This window comes from Populus trichocarpa, chromosome 1 (assembly GCF_000002775.5).
Source record: "Populus trichocarpa isolate Nisqually-1 chromosome 1, P.trichocarpa_v4.1, whole genome shotgun sequence".
Lineage (NCBI taxonomy): Eukaryota > Viridiplantae > Streptophyta > Magnoliopsida > Malpighiales > Salicaceae > Populus > Populus trichocarpa.
In genome coordinates, this window is record NC_037285.2 from 20,999,606 (window position 1) to 21,014,270 (window position 14,665).

At 32.1% G+C, this 14,665-nt stretch overlaps 1 protein-coding gene across 2 annotated transcripts; it reads left to right on the forward strand.

The window, feature by feature from the left end:
* Positions 1-1,056: 1,056 nt before the first annotated feature.
* LOC7473021 (uncharacterized) lies at positions 1,057-11,033 on the forward strand. 2 transcript variants are annotated; one of them, XM_024593461.2, is made up of 14 exons: positions 1,057-1,326; positions 1,413-1,486; positions 1,581-1,664; positions 1,774-1,854; positions 2,183-2,263; positions 3,699-3,791; positions 5,550-5,729; positions 5,934-6,001; positions 6,372-6,423; positions 6,881-6,934; positions 7,012-7,104; positions 7,544-7,656; positions 10,519-10,641; positions 10,742-11,033. In XM_024593461.2, the coding sequence occupies exons 1-14, from the start codon at positions 1,185-1,187 to the stop codon at positions 10,746-10,748; spliced, it is 1,245 nt and encodes a 414-aa protein (XP_024449229.2). In that variant the 5' UTR covers positions 1,057-1,184; the 3' UTR covers positions 10,749-11,033. The 2 variants fall into 2 exon arrangements, with proteins under 2 accessions (XP_024449229.2, XP_024449232.2); XM_024593464.2 differs by having other exon boundaries at positions 1,059-1,326; positions 7,544-7,610.
* Positions 11,034-14,665: the final 3,632 nt, after the last annotated feature.

Sequence of the window (14,665 nt, forward strand, 5' to 3'; positions counted from 1 at the left end):
ATTAGGTCAAGTGCTAAGCCTGGCTTATCAGGCCCAATAGAGCCTGACCTCATTTCTTTTTTTTTTTAATTGTTTTTTGTATTAATGGCTTTTTTACATGTATTTTTTCCAATAATTTTTATAATTTTAATTAATACTCTTTCTCTATGATTGTTTTATATTTTAGCCTTTCTTGAATAATAATTATTTTTTTAATTATATTAGGCTTGTTTAGTTTTTTCAGAGGTTAGTATAATTCATCTGTAATTTTTTTTGTATATTTTATATAGATTAAATATTTTTATATAATATTTTTAATATGTGCAACCTTGTATAATATTTTTTTTTTACTTTTATTTTGTCCAATAAATTTTATGTGTATCAATTTTTATTACAAATTGATTTTCACAAATAAATTCATTAAATATAATCAAGTAAATGACTCATATTGCGATATTAAATATCTTTTTCTGTATTGATATCTTAATTTTTCCAATTATATTTTTATTTATCATTGATTATTTTTTTTCATTTACTTACATAATGGTTAGTGGTTTATTTAATTGGAAGCAAGTATAAGTTTTTCAATTTACTTTTATAATTTTTTATATAAAAAACTACATTGAAAAATTTAATATGTTTAAGTTTATTTAATCATGTATTGATGTTTTCAATTTGATCTTTATTTTTATTTTTTTTTCTTAACGTTTTTATAAAAATTTTATTTTTTTAATTTTATTTATTCATTCATGTTAATAGTGTAATTTTTTTTGTCCTCATTAGTTGGTTTTTTTATATCTATGTTTTTCTGTTTATTATCATTTTTTTAATATAATTCAAATAAAATTAATTTATTTAATTGATGAAGACTAAAATATATTTGCACATCAAAATATTTTAGTAAAAAAATAATATAGATAGACAGCATAAAGCTGGCACCAATAATTAGCATAGCTAACATCGCGTGGTTATTTTCGGTTGGTTGATTCATGAGTTGAAAAAAAAAGATTAAAAAAACAAAACACGGAGAGTGGACCCCATTGACCTAAACGCGAAGCAGATACAAGTCTGTGTCATGTCTCTTTTTTCTTTCTTTGGTAGGAGACAGACTCGGGAGGACTCGTATCTTCTTCTGTTCACCGGCCGGCACTCTTCTTCTTCTCGTCATAAAACCAGCTCCAGGCAGAGAAACGAAGGGAAAGAAAATGGAGGGTATTTATCAGAAACTGAGGAACTTGGATGCGTATCCAAAAATAAATGAGGATTTCTACAGCCGTACTCTCTCCGGTGGCCTTATCACTCTGATCTCTTCTATTATCATGCTTTTCCTCTTCTTCTCTGAATTCAGTACGTAACCTTTCCTATTCTTTTCTTTCTTTTTATATCTCTTAATTATCTTATCGTGGTCATTTTTTTATTTTTTATTTTGAAAGGCTTGTATCTCCACGCGGTTACTGAGACAAAGCTTTTAGTGGACACTACAAGGGGACAAACCCTACGCATCAATGTACCCCTTTCATCTTTTATTTTTTTTTAATTTTTTTACGGAGAAAAGATATAGTTAGAGTTACTAATATTGTCATGATTATATTTATGTGCAGTTTGATATCACTTTTCCTGCCATTCGATGTTCGTTACTGAGTGTTGACGCCATTGATATCAGTGGAGAGCAGCATCATGATATTGTATGTACCCTAGAATAAATAAATAAATTGAAATTGGGTTTATGGTGGTTGTTGTTTTTAATTTAATTTAATTTCCCATTGATTGATTTGGTTCTAATTGCAATTGCAGAGGCATGATATAACTAAGAAAAGAATTAACGCTCATGGCGATGTAATTGAAGTCCGCCAGGATGGGATTGGTGCCCCAAAGGTCAGTAACCAAGAAGAAGAATTGAAGCATTTTATGCTAAAAGAAATAAAGTGATTTCTGTGCATTGCTTGTTTTTAACTTGAAATCGTGAACGAAGGTTCCGAGTCTAACTCATAAAGTTGATATACTTATAAAAGATGAATTTGGATTTAGAACACTGTAGATTCTTGTGCCGTTTTAGGCTTTTTTTTTTTTTCCTTTTAAATGTGTCGTGTTTTTTTTACCCTCAAGTTTCTTTCCCTTTTCATCCATTGTTCCGACATATTTCTATCTTGCTCTTTGCTTTTACATTGGCTGTCTGCCTTTTAATTTTGTTCCTTTCATGCAGATTGACAAGCCTTTACAGAAGCACGGTGGCAGGCTTGAACACAATGAGGAATATTGCGGTTCATGTTTTGGTGCTGAAATGGTATGTCGATGTATTCTACTCCTTAATTTGTAATGTCACATGGAAAATCTTTATAGCCTAGGTGTCTGTAGAAATGTATGAATACGAAACAAAAGAGTTTCCAGGTTGATTTTTTGACAATATAGGAAACCAGTCATCTAGAGCTCATTGTTACATGATTTGGTACTCTGAAAAGGTTATTAGTGTTGTTAGGAAACATAGTTAGTAATGAAGATAGAGTAGAGTAATGAGGAAAATGAAAAAGGTTAAGGATTTCCTTGGTTATAAATATTGACTTTCTGATCTAAACTAGAGCCAGAAGGTTGGCTGTAATTTTCTTAGTTAAATTTGCAATCACTCTTGCTGATTCATGGGAGTTACATAGCAGGGTGTTTTTCAAATATTGCAATCTTTATCACCAAAGCTGTCAATCCAATCTCCATAAAGCAGTTGTTGAGAATGCACTCACTTCCCAGACTTGAAAATTTTTCAATCTAGACCTAAGGATCAAATTCAGCAAGCGATTGTCAGCATTTGCTAGTGATTGTGAAATGAAAGACAGGGAAATCAAGTAGAATAAATTATAAAGGAGGAGGAGCTGACCACTGTTGCTTGGGTGGTATGCTTAGTGAAAGGTGTTGCTGATGGAATAAAAGGGAAGCAGTTGAAAGGTTTTGGCAGGGCTACTTTGCTTGCTAGCTCTGGTTGGGTTTGCCTTGTTGATCATTGGGTTAGGTTGGGTTTGCATTTTACTTTATTGGTTAGCTGAATTAGGCTCTATTTGGTTTACTCGTTGGAATTGGGCCATAATTTATGTGGTGCATTAGGTTTTTGGTCTAGTTGAGCAAGGATCTTGTGCTAATGATGGTTATGGCACATTGTTTAGAGAAGAACAAAGAAAACATGGACAGCTATTTTTTTTTCTCATTTACAGATGTTAATTAAAAACTGATTTTTTATTCCACTACAGAAATTAAATGGGACGATGCTTCTCTTAATTAATAAAAAGGGTTGAATTCATGTCCGCGTATGGATTTAAATGGCTTGTGGCATCTTAACATTACAGGAAAAATCTGAACAAAAGTTTCCTACAATCCTTGGCTGTAGGAATTCATACTGCCACATATGGGGAATCAAAATCATTGCTGTATAACAAAAATGATAAGTTAATGAGGAGCAAAGGTGTATAGTGGCAATAGATTTTTACTGACCCAATATGTAACCTAAGAATTGCCACATATTATGGGAAGCAGGAATTCCTACAGCCAAGGGTTGTAGGAAACTTCTTTTTCTTAAAATTTTATTAAGCAACCTAAGCAAGTGCTTCAGAGCATACTGCAATATGAAGTAGCAACTAAATAAGCCTTCCCTTCCCACTTCCACAACTAGCTACATTTTGAAGGTTTGCTCTTAATTTTATTTTTCTGTAGATTATTAATCAATCTCTACTCTGCAGTCAGATGATCATTGTTGCAACTCCTGCGACGAAGTTCGTGAAGCATACAGGAAAAAAGGGTGGGCTTTGACAAATATGGATTTGATTGACCAAGTAAGTTCTCTAGATTTTACTTTAGAGAATTTTCACATGTATTATATTCTATTTCTTAGCAATTGAAAAGGAGTTTATTATTGTGGGTGCTGGGTGCTGATGTATCCCTTATTAGAACATCATCTCAAGGAGGATTTCTAGTTACCTTTATGATGGGACTTTTTCCTTGTGTCTTTTCTGGTGTGATACTAGATTTGTGCTCATCTAGCAGTAGAAAGTGCATCACATCACTTGAATAAAGAGTCCTAACGTCTTAAATGGTGGCTATCGTATACCTTATAGAAAAGTTGATTTCATGTGATCGTGTGAGTGGAGTCAGGTGGACAGGTCTTGTTAGCAAAACTCTTTCATAATTCCAATAATTACTGAAACAACTTTAGCTAGTACTTTTGGTTTGTGAGCTTATGCTGATTGCTAGTATGATTAAAAATTCAGATGAATAAAGGGAATGATATAACAGTGCTAGAAGTCGCGCTTACTTCTCTATCATGCCCTGAGGAAACTTGCTGGAAAAATTTCTTTGTGCAGATAAATCTGTAGTTAGAATTATTTTTATAATTCGCTTTTATATCTGTCTTGCTAGTTTAGCCTTTGGGGATTTGCTTATACATATTCCTTGATGCGCTTGTATGATTGTTGCCACACAGTAGCCAAAAACTAATTTCCCATATTGATGCTTCTGCTGAGTCTTTATGTGTGGGTGAACCACCAATGTCTAACCAAATTCCTCTGTGGAGACATTCCACCTCTTGCAGTTAATAGGCAAATATTGTACATACTGAAAAGGCGCATCTTATTCATTAAAGTTTTTCACTGTCAATATAGCGAGTTACCATTCCTTGTTAAGCCTTGCATACTCTGCTGTTTTGTCAACTGTGATCTAATCTAGTTCAGTTGAATAAGTTGCCACATCATGCATGGAAGCATCCACGCAGTAGGTGTGCCTCTTGATATTCCTTCCAAAATTGTTTTCTGCGGGCTCATAACTGGTTGCCTTTGGACTACTATAGGCTTAGATGGAAGATGCTTTCATCATTTGCCTTTCATGTTAATTGAGGCAGCTTGGCTAATGGGGCCTATTTGGGGCTTTTTTTTTTGACAAGTCAAAATTCAATGATTAATAATTAGACAGGTGAATAAAGCTTGTGCATTAAAATTAACAATTCCCCACATGATAAATTATGGATCAAATCCACTGCCAAGACTATAATTGCTAATGCATGGTGGACAGGAAGGAAAGCAAAGACTTGGCACTGAAGAGGAAAAACCTCAAACTAGTGAGGTACCAGTGTATGTGGTGTAGAATCACCAACAAGATCACAAAACACAGAACCGTTTCACTGGAAGAAAACTCAGTTTTATTCTGATATCAATATTCAACGTTAAAACTGAATGCTTCATGACGTGCTTATTCATAGACACCCAAGCAAATAAAATAGGAAATCATAACAAAACTAAAATAACAAAATTAAAGTCTACATTTCTTTCAAAAATATGTGGTCCTATATCTATTGGTGGGCCCACACCAGTATCCCCTTTTATCAATAGGGTAGCCATGGTTTGTTCTTTTTTTTTGTTGGTGGGGGTGGGTGGGTTGATTATTACCGTGAATGGATCAATCTATTAGTTAAAAGCAATAGCCATATCCATGTTCTAGTTTTCAATTTCTACTTATAATGATTGTCTAGCTGCTTAGCCTGAGAAATTTTTATTTTGAGTTTTATATTCTGAATTTTCATCAGTACCATTTGCTTTCAGTGCATACGTGAAGGCTTTGTCCAAATGATAAAAGACGAAGAAGGTGAAGGATGTAATATTAATGGATCCCTGGAAGTAAATAGAGTTGCTGGGAATTTTCATTTTGTTCCTGGGAAAAGCTTCCATCAATCAAATTTTCAACTACTGGATTTACTGGATATGCAAAAGGAGAGTTATAATGTAAGACACGTCTTTGGTACCTTAAGTAATTCAGTTATGATTTAAAAATTTCTTTTCAGAATTTTGTCATGTCCTTTTTTTTCCTATGTTGTATGAAATTCCAATATGTTAATGTCAGTCTTGTAACTTTTCTCCTATACTTTTTTCTTTTTATGGAATCTTAATATGATGATGTTGTTCTAAACATCTTGGAGCATTATACAGATAAGTCACAGGATCAATAGACTGGCTTTTGGTGACTACTTTCCAGGCGTGGTAAATCCCCTTGATGGGTAATTTTCTCTTTCATTTCTTGCATAGCTACATGCACTTATGTAAGTGCTCAGATTGTTCTTAAGGGCTTATTTGTCGTATTAATTGAAATGGTCTGTGTTTGAGTAATTGACAGGCACACATATATTCAAAATAGATACTTGTGATTTATCTATTGTCATTTGAGATTCTTGTGGTTTATCTTTTGTCAAGTTAAGATTCCTTTCTATTTTGGATGTTTCCTGTTTGTTTATTTCATCTTCTCACCCCCACATGTTTTTTACCTTTTTATCTTAATAGTTCTAATTTATTGCCATCTTCCTACCCCTCCCTCACTCCCACATATTTTAACCTTTTTATCTTAATAGTTCTAATTTATTGCCTTGCCAGGATACAGTTGATGCATGGAACACAAAATGGTGTGCAACAGTTTTTCATTAAGGTTTGTATTTTCAATGCCAAGGCATTATTCTGACTCTGCACATTGATACTGAATCTTGTTCTCCAAAGTTAAACAATTAATATTTTTGATTTAGAAATCCATCCTAACTTGTGCATGCCTATGGAATTTTGGCTTAAATCCAACAAAGTAAAATTACTGCATGGGCATTTTTCAGTTGTCTTCCACCTTTTGTAGTTGATTCTGTTTTTCCAAACATCGTACCCATTAACTGTGAGGATTTCTAACGTATTTCTGTCTTTTGTTCATAGGCTGCTAGCATATGAGAGAAATGAATTCTGAGTGTTTATGGAAGATTACTGGATGCATGTATACTATATACTTAACGGTTTTGAAATTTGGATTATGTGAACACCCTGTGTGTGGCCCATGTCATGTTCTCATCATTATCTTACATATAGCTGGCAATGTTCCAATAGAATCAGTTTTAACTTTGCAGGTGGTTCCTACAATATACACTGATATTCGAGGCCGCACTGTGCATTCAAATCAGGTATTACAAAAAAATATAAAGATTATGATGATTTATTCATGTCATCATGCCCTGAAGTAGCATGGATGTTTTGTCAGTACTCTGTTACAGAGCATTTCACGAAATCAGAATTGATGCGCCTTGATTCTCTTCCTGGAGTTTACTTCATCTATGACTTTTCTCCAATTAAGGTGTGTTCCTTCTTGCATATACAATAATCTTGTTGAGCATCCATCTAGAGTCTTTCATTATTATGTTGGTGCCGAAGCTGTTACTAATGTAAAGCTTCCATTCTGTTGACTGTTGTTATTTAAACTAATTTTGTTTGAGTTTCCACTGCTTATATGTTCCATACATTTTTACCATTTACAAAAGGGAATTTTAGAGACTCTACATTTTGGAACTAATATTGTTGGATTTTGGAAAGTTCTTTAGAGTCCATCTGGTGAAAAAAAATAAAAAAAATAATAGAAGTGCTTGGAGAAAAATATTGTTGAAAAAAAGAGAGCCAGCAATCTACATGTTTTGAATCTTTTGATTGTCAATACACAAGATGGTGCTATATGAAAACAAACAGCCAATTGGTGTTGCTAATCATTTGCCATGTATCACACTCTTTGCGTTTTGCAGGTGACATTTAAAGAGGAGCATACTTCATTTTTACACTTCATGACAAGTATTTGTGCAATAATTGGAGGTAGTTTCTCTGTCTTTTGCTCTCCTCAACCCCCTGCCCTAGAAAGGTTACAATTTTATTCCTGAACATACACACACCTGCTGTTTATCCAACATCTTGAAAGTTTGCTCTTGTTATTCGTCATTATAGTGTTTATTATGGTGTTAATTGGTAGCTTTGAAATGCATTGCAGTATTGTGATAGTGTGATGCTTTTCACTAGACCTTTTTGACAACTCTGGAGCATACTGAAACTCGTATAGGTCTATTTAAATTGTAGGAACATTCTCCATGGCAAATGCTTTAGTTTTACAATTTGCACCCACATGCCTAAGTAGTTATACAGTGGTCTTAGCCTTTGGAGGTGGCAATCCCACTAAAAATAAATAACAAGCCAAAAAATTACTGTGGTTTAGCAATTGTCAGCACAAACCGTCAGTAATCAAAATAATTAGAATCACTGATAGATTTTCTCAAGACAATCTCTCAACCATTTCTCTCACTAATTAGCCCAAAGTCCAATCACACCCAAGAAAGTTCTTACAACAAATTAAATCCGTGAAAAAAATGTCTCCATCAAGGGAAATAAAACCTTCAAAGAACACCTCTCAAATACACCTTAAAAGGAAATCCCACACCTTGTGATAAGGAATGCTATTTTAGTCAAAGGATTGCTGTTTTAAACAAAGACATTTCTCCATAGGATTAGGAATCTGATGCACAATTCCAACAGAGGACTGGAAAATTAGGAGAGTTGGAATAGCTGCTAAAAATGAAATAGAATTATGAAAATAAGTAGAGAACCTGACTTGGATAATTACATAAAACTGAAAAAAATATGAATCCTAGAGGTCCTTCATTGTCTAATAATTAGTCCCGGTATGAAGTGGAGAAATGGCTTTTGAAGTTGCTGCTTTTGCTTCACTAGCCTTACTAGAGAACTAATGCCAAAGTAACCTTTAGCACCAGAGAAACCCTTAAAGAACTTTACTTTGGCTAAGTTGTATTTATATAAAGAATGGAAGAGATTAGTTAGGCTGCTGCCACAGAAGGCTGTTTCTAGCTGGTGGACCCTGAGATTCCCATGCTTCTGGGTTTCTCTTTAGGGCTTTGATCCAAATTGATAACTCCTGGTTAGTTAAGATTAGGAACATCATGTTTAGTGCCTTAAATTAGGAAACATCATTTTGTTGTATCGTAGTGAAAATAACAGGAAATCACTATTTATTATACATAAAATCTCAACTTCTTGTGCATTTGTGAGCATAATTTATCCACTTAACTAAGTCTCATTTCTAACTAGTGTGGTTGACTGGATATTTTTTGTTCACTCTGTTATCTTTAGCTCTGTTTGTTCTCCTTTCCGATCTTCAAGCCAATAGTTTTTTGTTTACCAATGCATTCTCATCTCTGCTATGTGATGCATTTCACTCAATTTGCAAATTGAACCAACACTGGTAACTTGATATGTAGCACTTCCATGGTTTCTTTTACAATTCAAACACTCAAAATATTACAAGTTAGGAATTTTAGAACTCTCATCACAGCTATTTTCTGTATCACAGATTTAGTTTCTGGGTTGGAAATATTTTAGAGAACACGAAATTAAATATGGTTTTCCCCATTGTTAATCCATTCACATGGCTGCCCTAGCACCACATTGAAGAGCTATCACAGTTGTAATTCAAGATTTGGATCAACAAGATGCAAAAACTAATGTGGAAGAAGCTCTCAAGTCACAAAATTGCAAGCATCTCCAAAAGAAAAATTCTGCAAATCTATAGAAAAATTACTTGCAAACTACTAGGAAAATCATGGATATAGTTGGGTGACGTTTGCATTCATAATTGTATCTAACTCAACTTTTGATATTTTATAAATTGTAACCCGACCCATTTAGTTTTTTTTGGACATGATATTGGGCTGGGGTAAATTTTTTATGGATATTACAGATATCCACGGGTTGAGTTTATATTATTAATTTTCATGGATCCGCTTCTATAGGTGGATGTACAACATGGACCGTAGGTGCCATGACACCCTCAATGATAGGTTTAATTTTCGTACTTTGCACCACCATTAAATTTTAGTTGCCTCACCTTATCCTCTAGCAAAGAGATAAGCTATGTTTTGTTAAGTTCAAGAAATTTAATAGAAAGTCCACTAACAAGAACTTTGCAAAGAGATAAGCTATGTTTTGTTAAGTTCAAGAAATTTAATAGAAAGTCCACTAACAAGAACTTTGGAGCTGAAATATTTCTAAATAAAATAAAAATAAATGCTCAACCCACAATCTATCAAATATAAAGACAAGGAGTATAGGGTATATAGGTTGAGTTGACCGGGTTTTAAAAATCCTGACCCGTCACCCGACCTGTGATATCTATTTTTTAAGTTTTTTAACTCAATCATTTGTAATATCCACATTATCCGACTTTGACGCGGGTCGTGTTAGATAATGCAAATATTATAGATGGGCTGATTTTTTTGAACACCCCTGGGAAAAACCATTGTTAGTTTCTCGAGAAATAATAATAAGATGTGTAGTTTTTGCAAGGATGTCAATCAAAACAACGTCGACAAATACTCTTCAACACACTAAAATACGAAATACCAATTCAACTAAGCCTGTTGTAGGTTGCTGTACGAGTCAAAGTAGCATATCTACGTCAGAAACTGTGCCCCGAGCCTTAAATACTACAAGCTTGTCAGTACTGGTTTATCCTGCAATATGGTAGTAGTGAAGTTTGACATTGAAAACCAGCAATCCCTAGCAGTACACTCTCTTTTGCTTTTTTGTATAATATATATAGTTGAGACTTTTATAAGAATGATATTACGATGTCACCACATCTTCTCATATTCCTGCCTAAGTTCCTTTTCTTTCTTTCTCTCTTTTTTGAATGATTAATATAGTGTTACCTTTGTAGGCATCTTCACTATCGCAGGGATAGTAGATTCCTTTATTTATCATGGTCGAAGAGCAATCAAGAAGAAAATGGAAATTGGCAAATTCAGCTGACGTTTTCAGTGGCTTCCTGTGACATTTTCAGGTATTTTCATCGTTTTTAGATTTGTAATTTATCTGCCAATATGATTATTCACTCCCTGAGTCGAGGGTAAATTCCGTTTTCCGCGAACCTGGTGTTTTAGGCTGTAAATGTCACACAAAGATGCATGCTACACCCAGAAGGATATGCTGAAGTCAAAGAACAAAGCTTTCAGCTCCAGCTTAACTGATTGATACTTGTTACACATTTCTGCTTGGCTGTTAGATAGCTAGTGCTTGCTAGGACCTGGACAATGGAAGGCTGAGACTTTCTTTTTGTAGAATATCAAAATCAACTCCTTTTTTTTTTTTTTTAATTTATGAAGTGTTTCCGGTTAGTTGCATTTCGACTCCTTTTTGGACTATCTATTAAGATTTAATTAGAAGTTGAATAGAGCTCCTTCCTCTGTCTTAGACTCTACACAAAATATTAAGAATACAGTAACAGAGTTGTATCGTGCCAGAGTTCATTTAATATATTACTCAAAGGTCTCTTCTGAAAAAAGACAAAAGAAAAAACACCATTTTATACGAGTTTAATTATTAACAAGGACCGCCTAAAAACTGAAGTCTGTTCTAGATTAAAATATAAATAATATTAATTTAGGGGCCTTTCTGGAAGCTGGATCAAAACCGATGACTATTATTGCAAATAGCTAAACTAAAGTTTGGATGAAACATAATAGACAATACTTGTCTGACTTGGTTTAGGGTGAGGGTCATTGGGTCATTTTTTTTTGACACGGTTAGGTTTAGTTTTGGTAACCGAGTCATGGATCATCCTGTCGGGTCACTCAAGTTTGGCTTAGTGCTCTAAACAAAACTCAAGGTTAGGCTCCGAGTTTCTGAGTCACTGGTTTAACTTGTCTGTGGGATAGAATAGACTAGCAGGCAAACAAAATTCAAACCGTGCTGTTCACAATGAGATTATGTTGCTACGATGTGTCATTCTATCGTGGTTCCCTGTTCTTATGGGGCAACAATGGCCAGGGGATCCTTGAGAGATGAAATTGGGCAGCCATTGTAAGGGAAACAGACTAGGCTTGCTTCCAGCCTGTTGAATCATAGGGATAAAAGATGATAAAAAATATACTTGCAACCAATGATCGACCAGGAAAGTCCCTGACAAGGTTGCAAGCGAAAGACGAGAGTAGATTTTTGGAATAACATGTGCTGGAAGTCATTTATGAGGTGTTTAATAATATAATAGTGGTTGTTTTTTAAAGTGTTTTTTATTTGAAAATATATTAAAATAATATTTTTTTTATTTTTTAAAATCAGTTTTGACATCAGCATGTCAAAACGATTTGAAAAAAAAAAAAAATTTATAACAAAAAAAATAATTTTTTTTTATTTTTTTAAAAAACATTTTTAAAATGCAAAAAGAAACAAGTTCTTAGTTGGGAATCAACTAAAGAGAATCCAAATAATAAAAGGTGAAAAAAAATTAAGAGAATAAAAATTTATTATGCTTTTGAAAGAATATAATTATGATGAATGAGAAATCAAGATTACTCACTTAAAAAAACCTAGTTTCCAAAGAAAAAAGCTACTGAAAAGAGAAATAGAATTCTAAAGCTCTATGAATCATATTCTTAAACTTCCATCTAACTTTACAAATGCTTGTAAAATTATAGAGTTTGGTGATTGATGAGAAATAGAGAAATGTGGGGTTTGTCAAGAGGATAGAGATGAAGCTAGAGATATGGAATGTAATGCATAAATTCCCTTCTTCTTGCATTTATAATTCTGTTTTTTTTTTTTTGGTAAATCTTTATATGGAAACTAGGATTTATTTATTTTTACAAGGGTTATCTTGATTTCTTACTGGTTATAATTATGTTATTTGGAAAGCATAATAAACTTTTATCTCATGATTTTTTTTTCCTTTGATTATTAGATCCTCTTCTAAATTAAAATCTTAGCTATCCATATTAAGTTTTTTTTTTTTTTATCATTCAGGTCAAAACTAAAATAAGATTTGCTTTTTTGATCGTCCACGTCAAAATTAAAGATGATATGATATATTAGTTAATAGGATCAAAGTATAACTTATATGATGCTACTATTTATAGCTTGATTATCATCAAATAATATTTGTAATTAAATTAATTAAGACATTGATTTGGTGAAACTCATGATTTAGTCAAAATCTTATTGAGTCAAAGTTTGACATTGAAAATATTTACTATTTTGTTAACTAAAAAGATCTTTCCAACTTATTAATACTAATACATGTGATATAATTTAATTTTAATATTATATATAATATTTAAGTTATTAAAAAAAAAACTAAGAATACCCAATCTTTCATTATACATATAAACTCATTACATTATGGGTTGGAATAATATAACAGCTATTTTGCTCATTCAATAAAAAAATATTGAACTGACTATTAAGAATAATATAGTCTTTTTAAAAGGTCAATTGATCATTGTCAGAATGATCAAGGACAAATCAAGTGCAGCATCTCCCTACGGCCAAACACTAGCTTCCGTGGTGATGCTGAGAGTAGCGCACTGAGCTATTATAGGATGTGTGCAGGCAAAAGATTAACAGTATGGCTTCCATATACTATTTTTCTTTTCCTTCCTTTATCATTTTTTCCTAACTTAGGATTTTACACATGTCGTTTCAAAAATTAAATGTGTCCTATCAATTTGTATTTGTATCAAATTCGGTCATCATTATTTTAATTACTATTTGTTTTGCTTTTAATACCTTTTGAAGTTGATTTTGTTTTTCAATTTCATCCCTTAGCGTTTGATCCTTATTTTTTCATTGTTATTTTTTTTATTCTTTTCTTGATCTATTTTATTTTTCATTTTCATCCCTTATTATTTTATTTCATTTAATTTTTATACTAGATTTTTTTTTGTTTTTTTATCTTTTTCTTGATTGATTTTTTTTTCAATTTCATCTCTCGATATTTGAATGATTGAGGATTTTGCTTCATGATTTTTAAATGTTTGTCTTTTATAGAGTAATCTTGGTCTCATGACCTGATCATAAGTTTTGAAAATTAATCTGATTTGACTTCGGTTTTTTTTTTCAAATTGTTTTTTTTTAATTTTAACCTTCAAAATTAAGTTATTGGACCTTAAACTTCATGACTTTTTCTGCTTTCTTTTCTATGGATGAGCTATCATGATCTCATAACCTAGGTTGACTCGAGTTTTTTTAATATCTTTTTAATTGATTTTTTTTTTTAGTTTTACATTTCATCATTTCGTTTGTCTGAGAGTTGACCTACATTTTCTTATTCAATTTATTTTGTATGTGGTTATCTTGGTCTCATGATTAGGCATCAAATTTAACATATTGACTCGAGTTGAGTTTTTTTTTTGTTTTTTTAATATTGATTTTTTCCTGCTTTGTCCTTTAGCATTTGATTCGGTGGTAATTTAGCTTTAAATTTCTGTTTTTCTCTTTGTGAGTTTTCGAGTTCTCATTTATTTTTTGTTTTGTTATCAGATAAGATTATTGAGACATTTTAAGAATATTTCAAGAGTATCTTTTATAATATTAGCAAACATTTATTTTTTTGATTCGTTATTTTTATTTTGTTTTTTTTTTTTAGCGTTGTTGGCTTTTTTAATTATATTATTAAATTAATTAAACTTATTAAACTTATCAATAACATTAATCCAGATTTTTTTTTCTTAAAAACACTATCATCGTTTAGGTATTTTTTAGCATAACGCAAAACGCCTAACTAACATATTATTATAATTTATCAATTGGGTTCATGCATTGATGACTCATGGTCTGATGATCTAAGACTCTATAAGTTGAATATTCATGCATGACGTGTCATGTTGGATGACAATCGTACTCAAGCTCAATTTTACTAATTAATTCGTTGTGAATAGTAGATATCAAGTTTGAAATTAAATCATATCTGAATTAAATTTATAAATAAATTTAAATTTAATTAATAATTTTTTATAATTTTTATTTTTAAAATAAAATGCTAAAATATATAATTAAATTCAATTATTTTGTTTAAAATACACATGGAAATA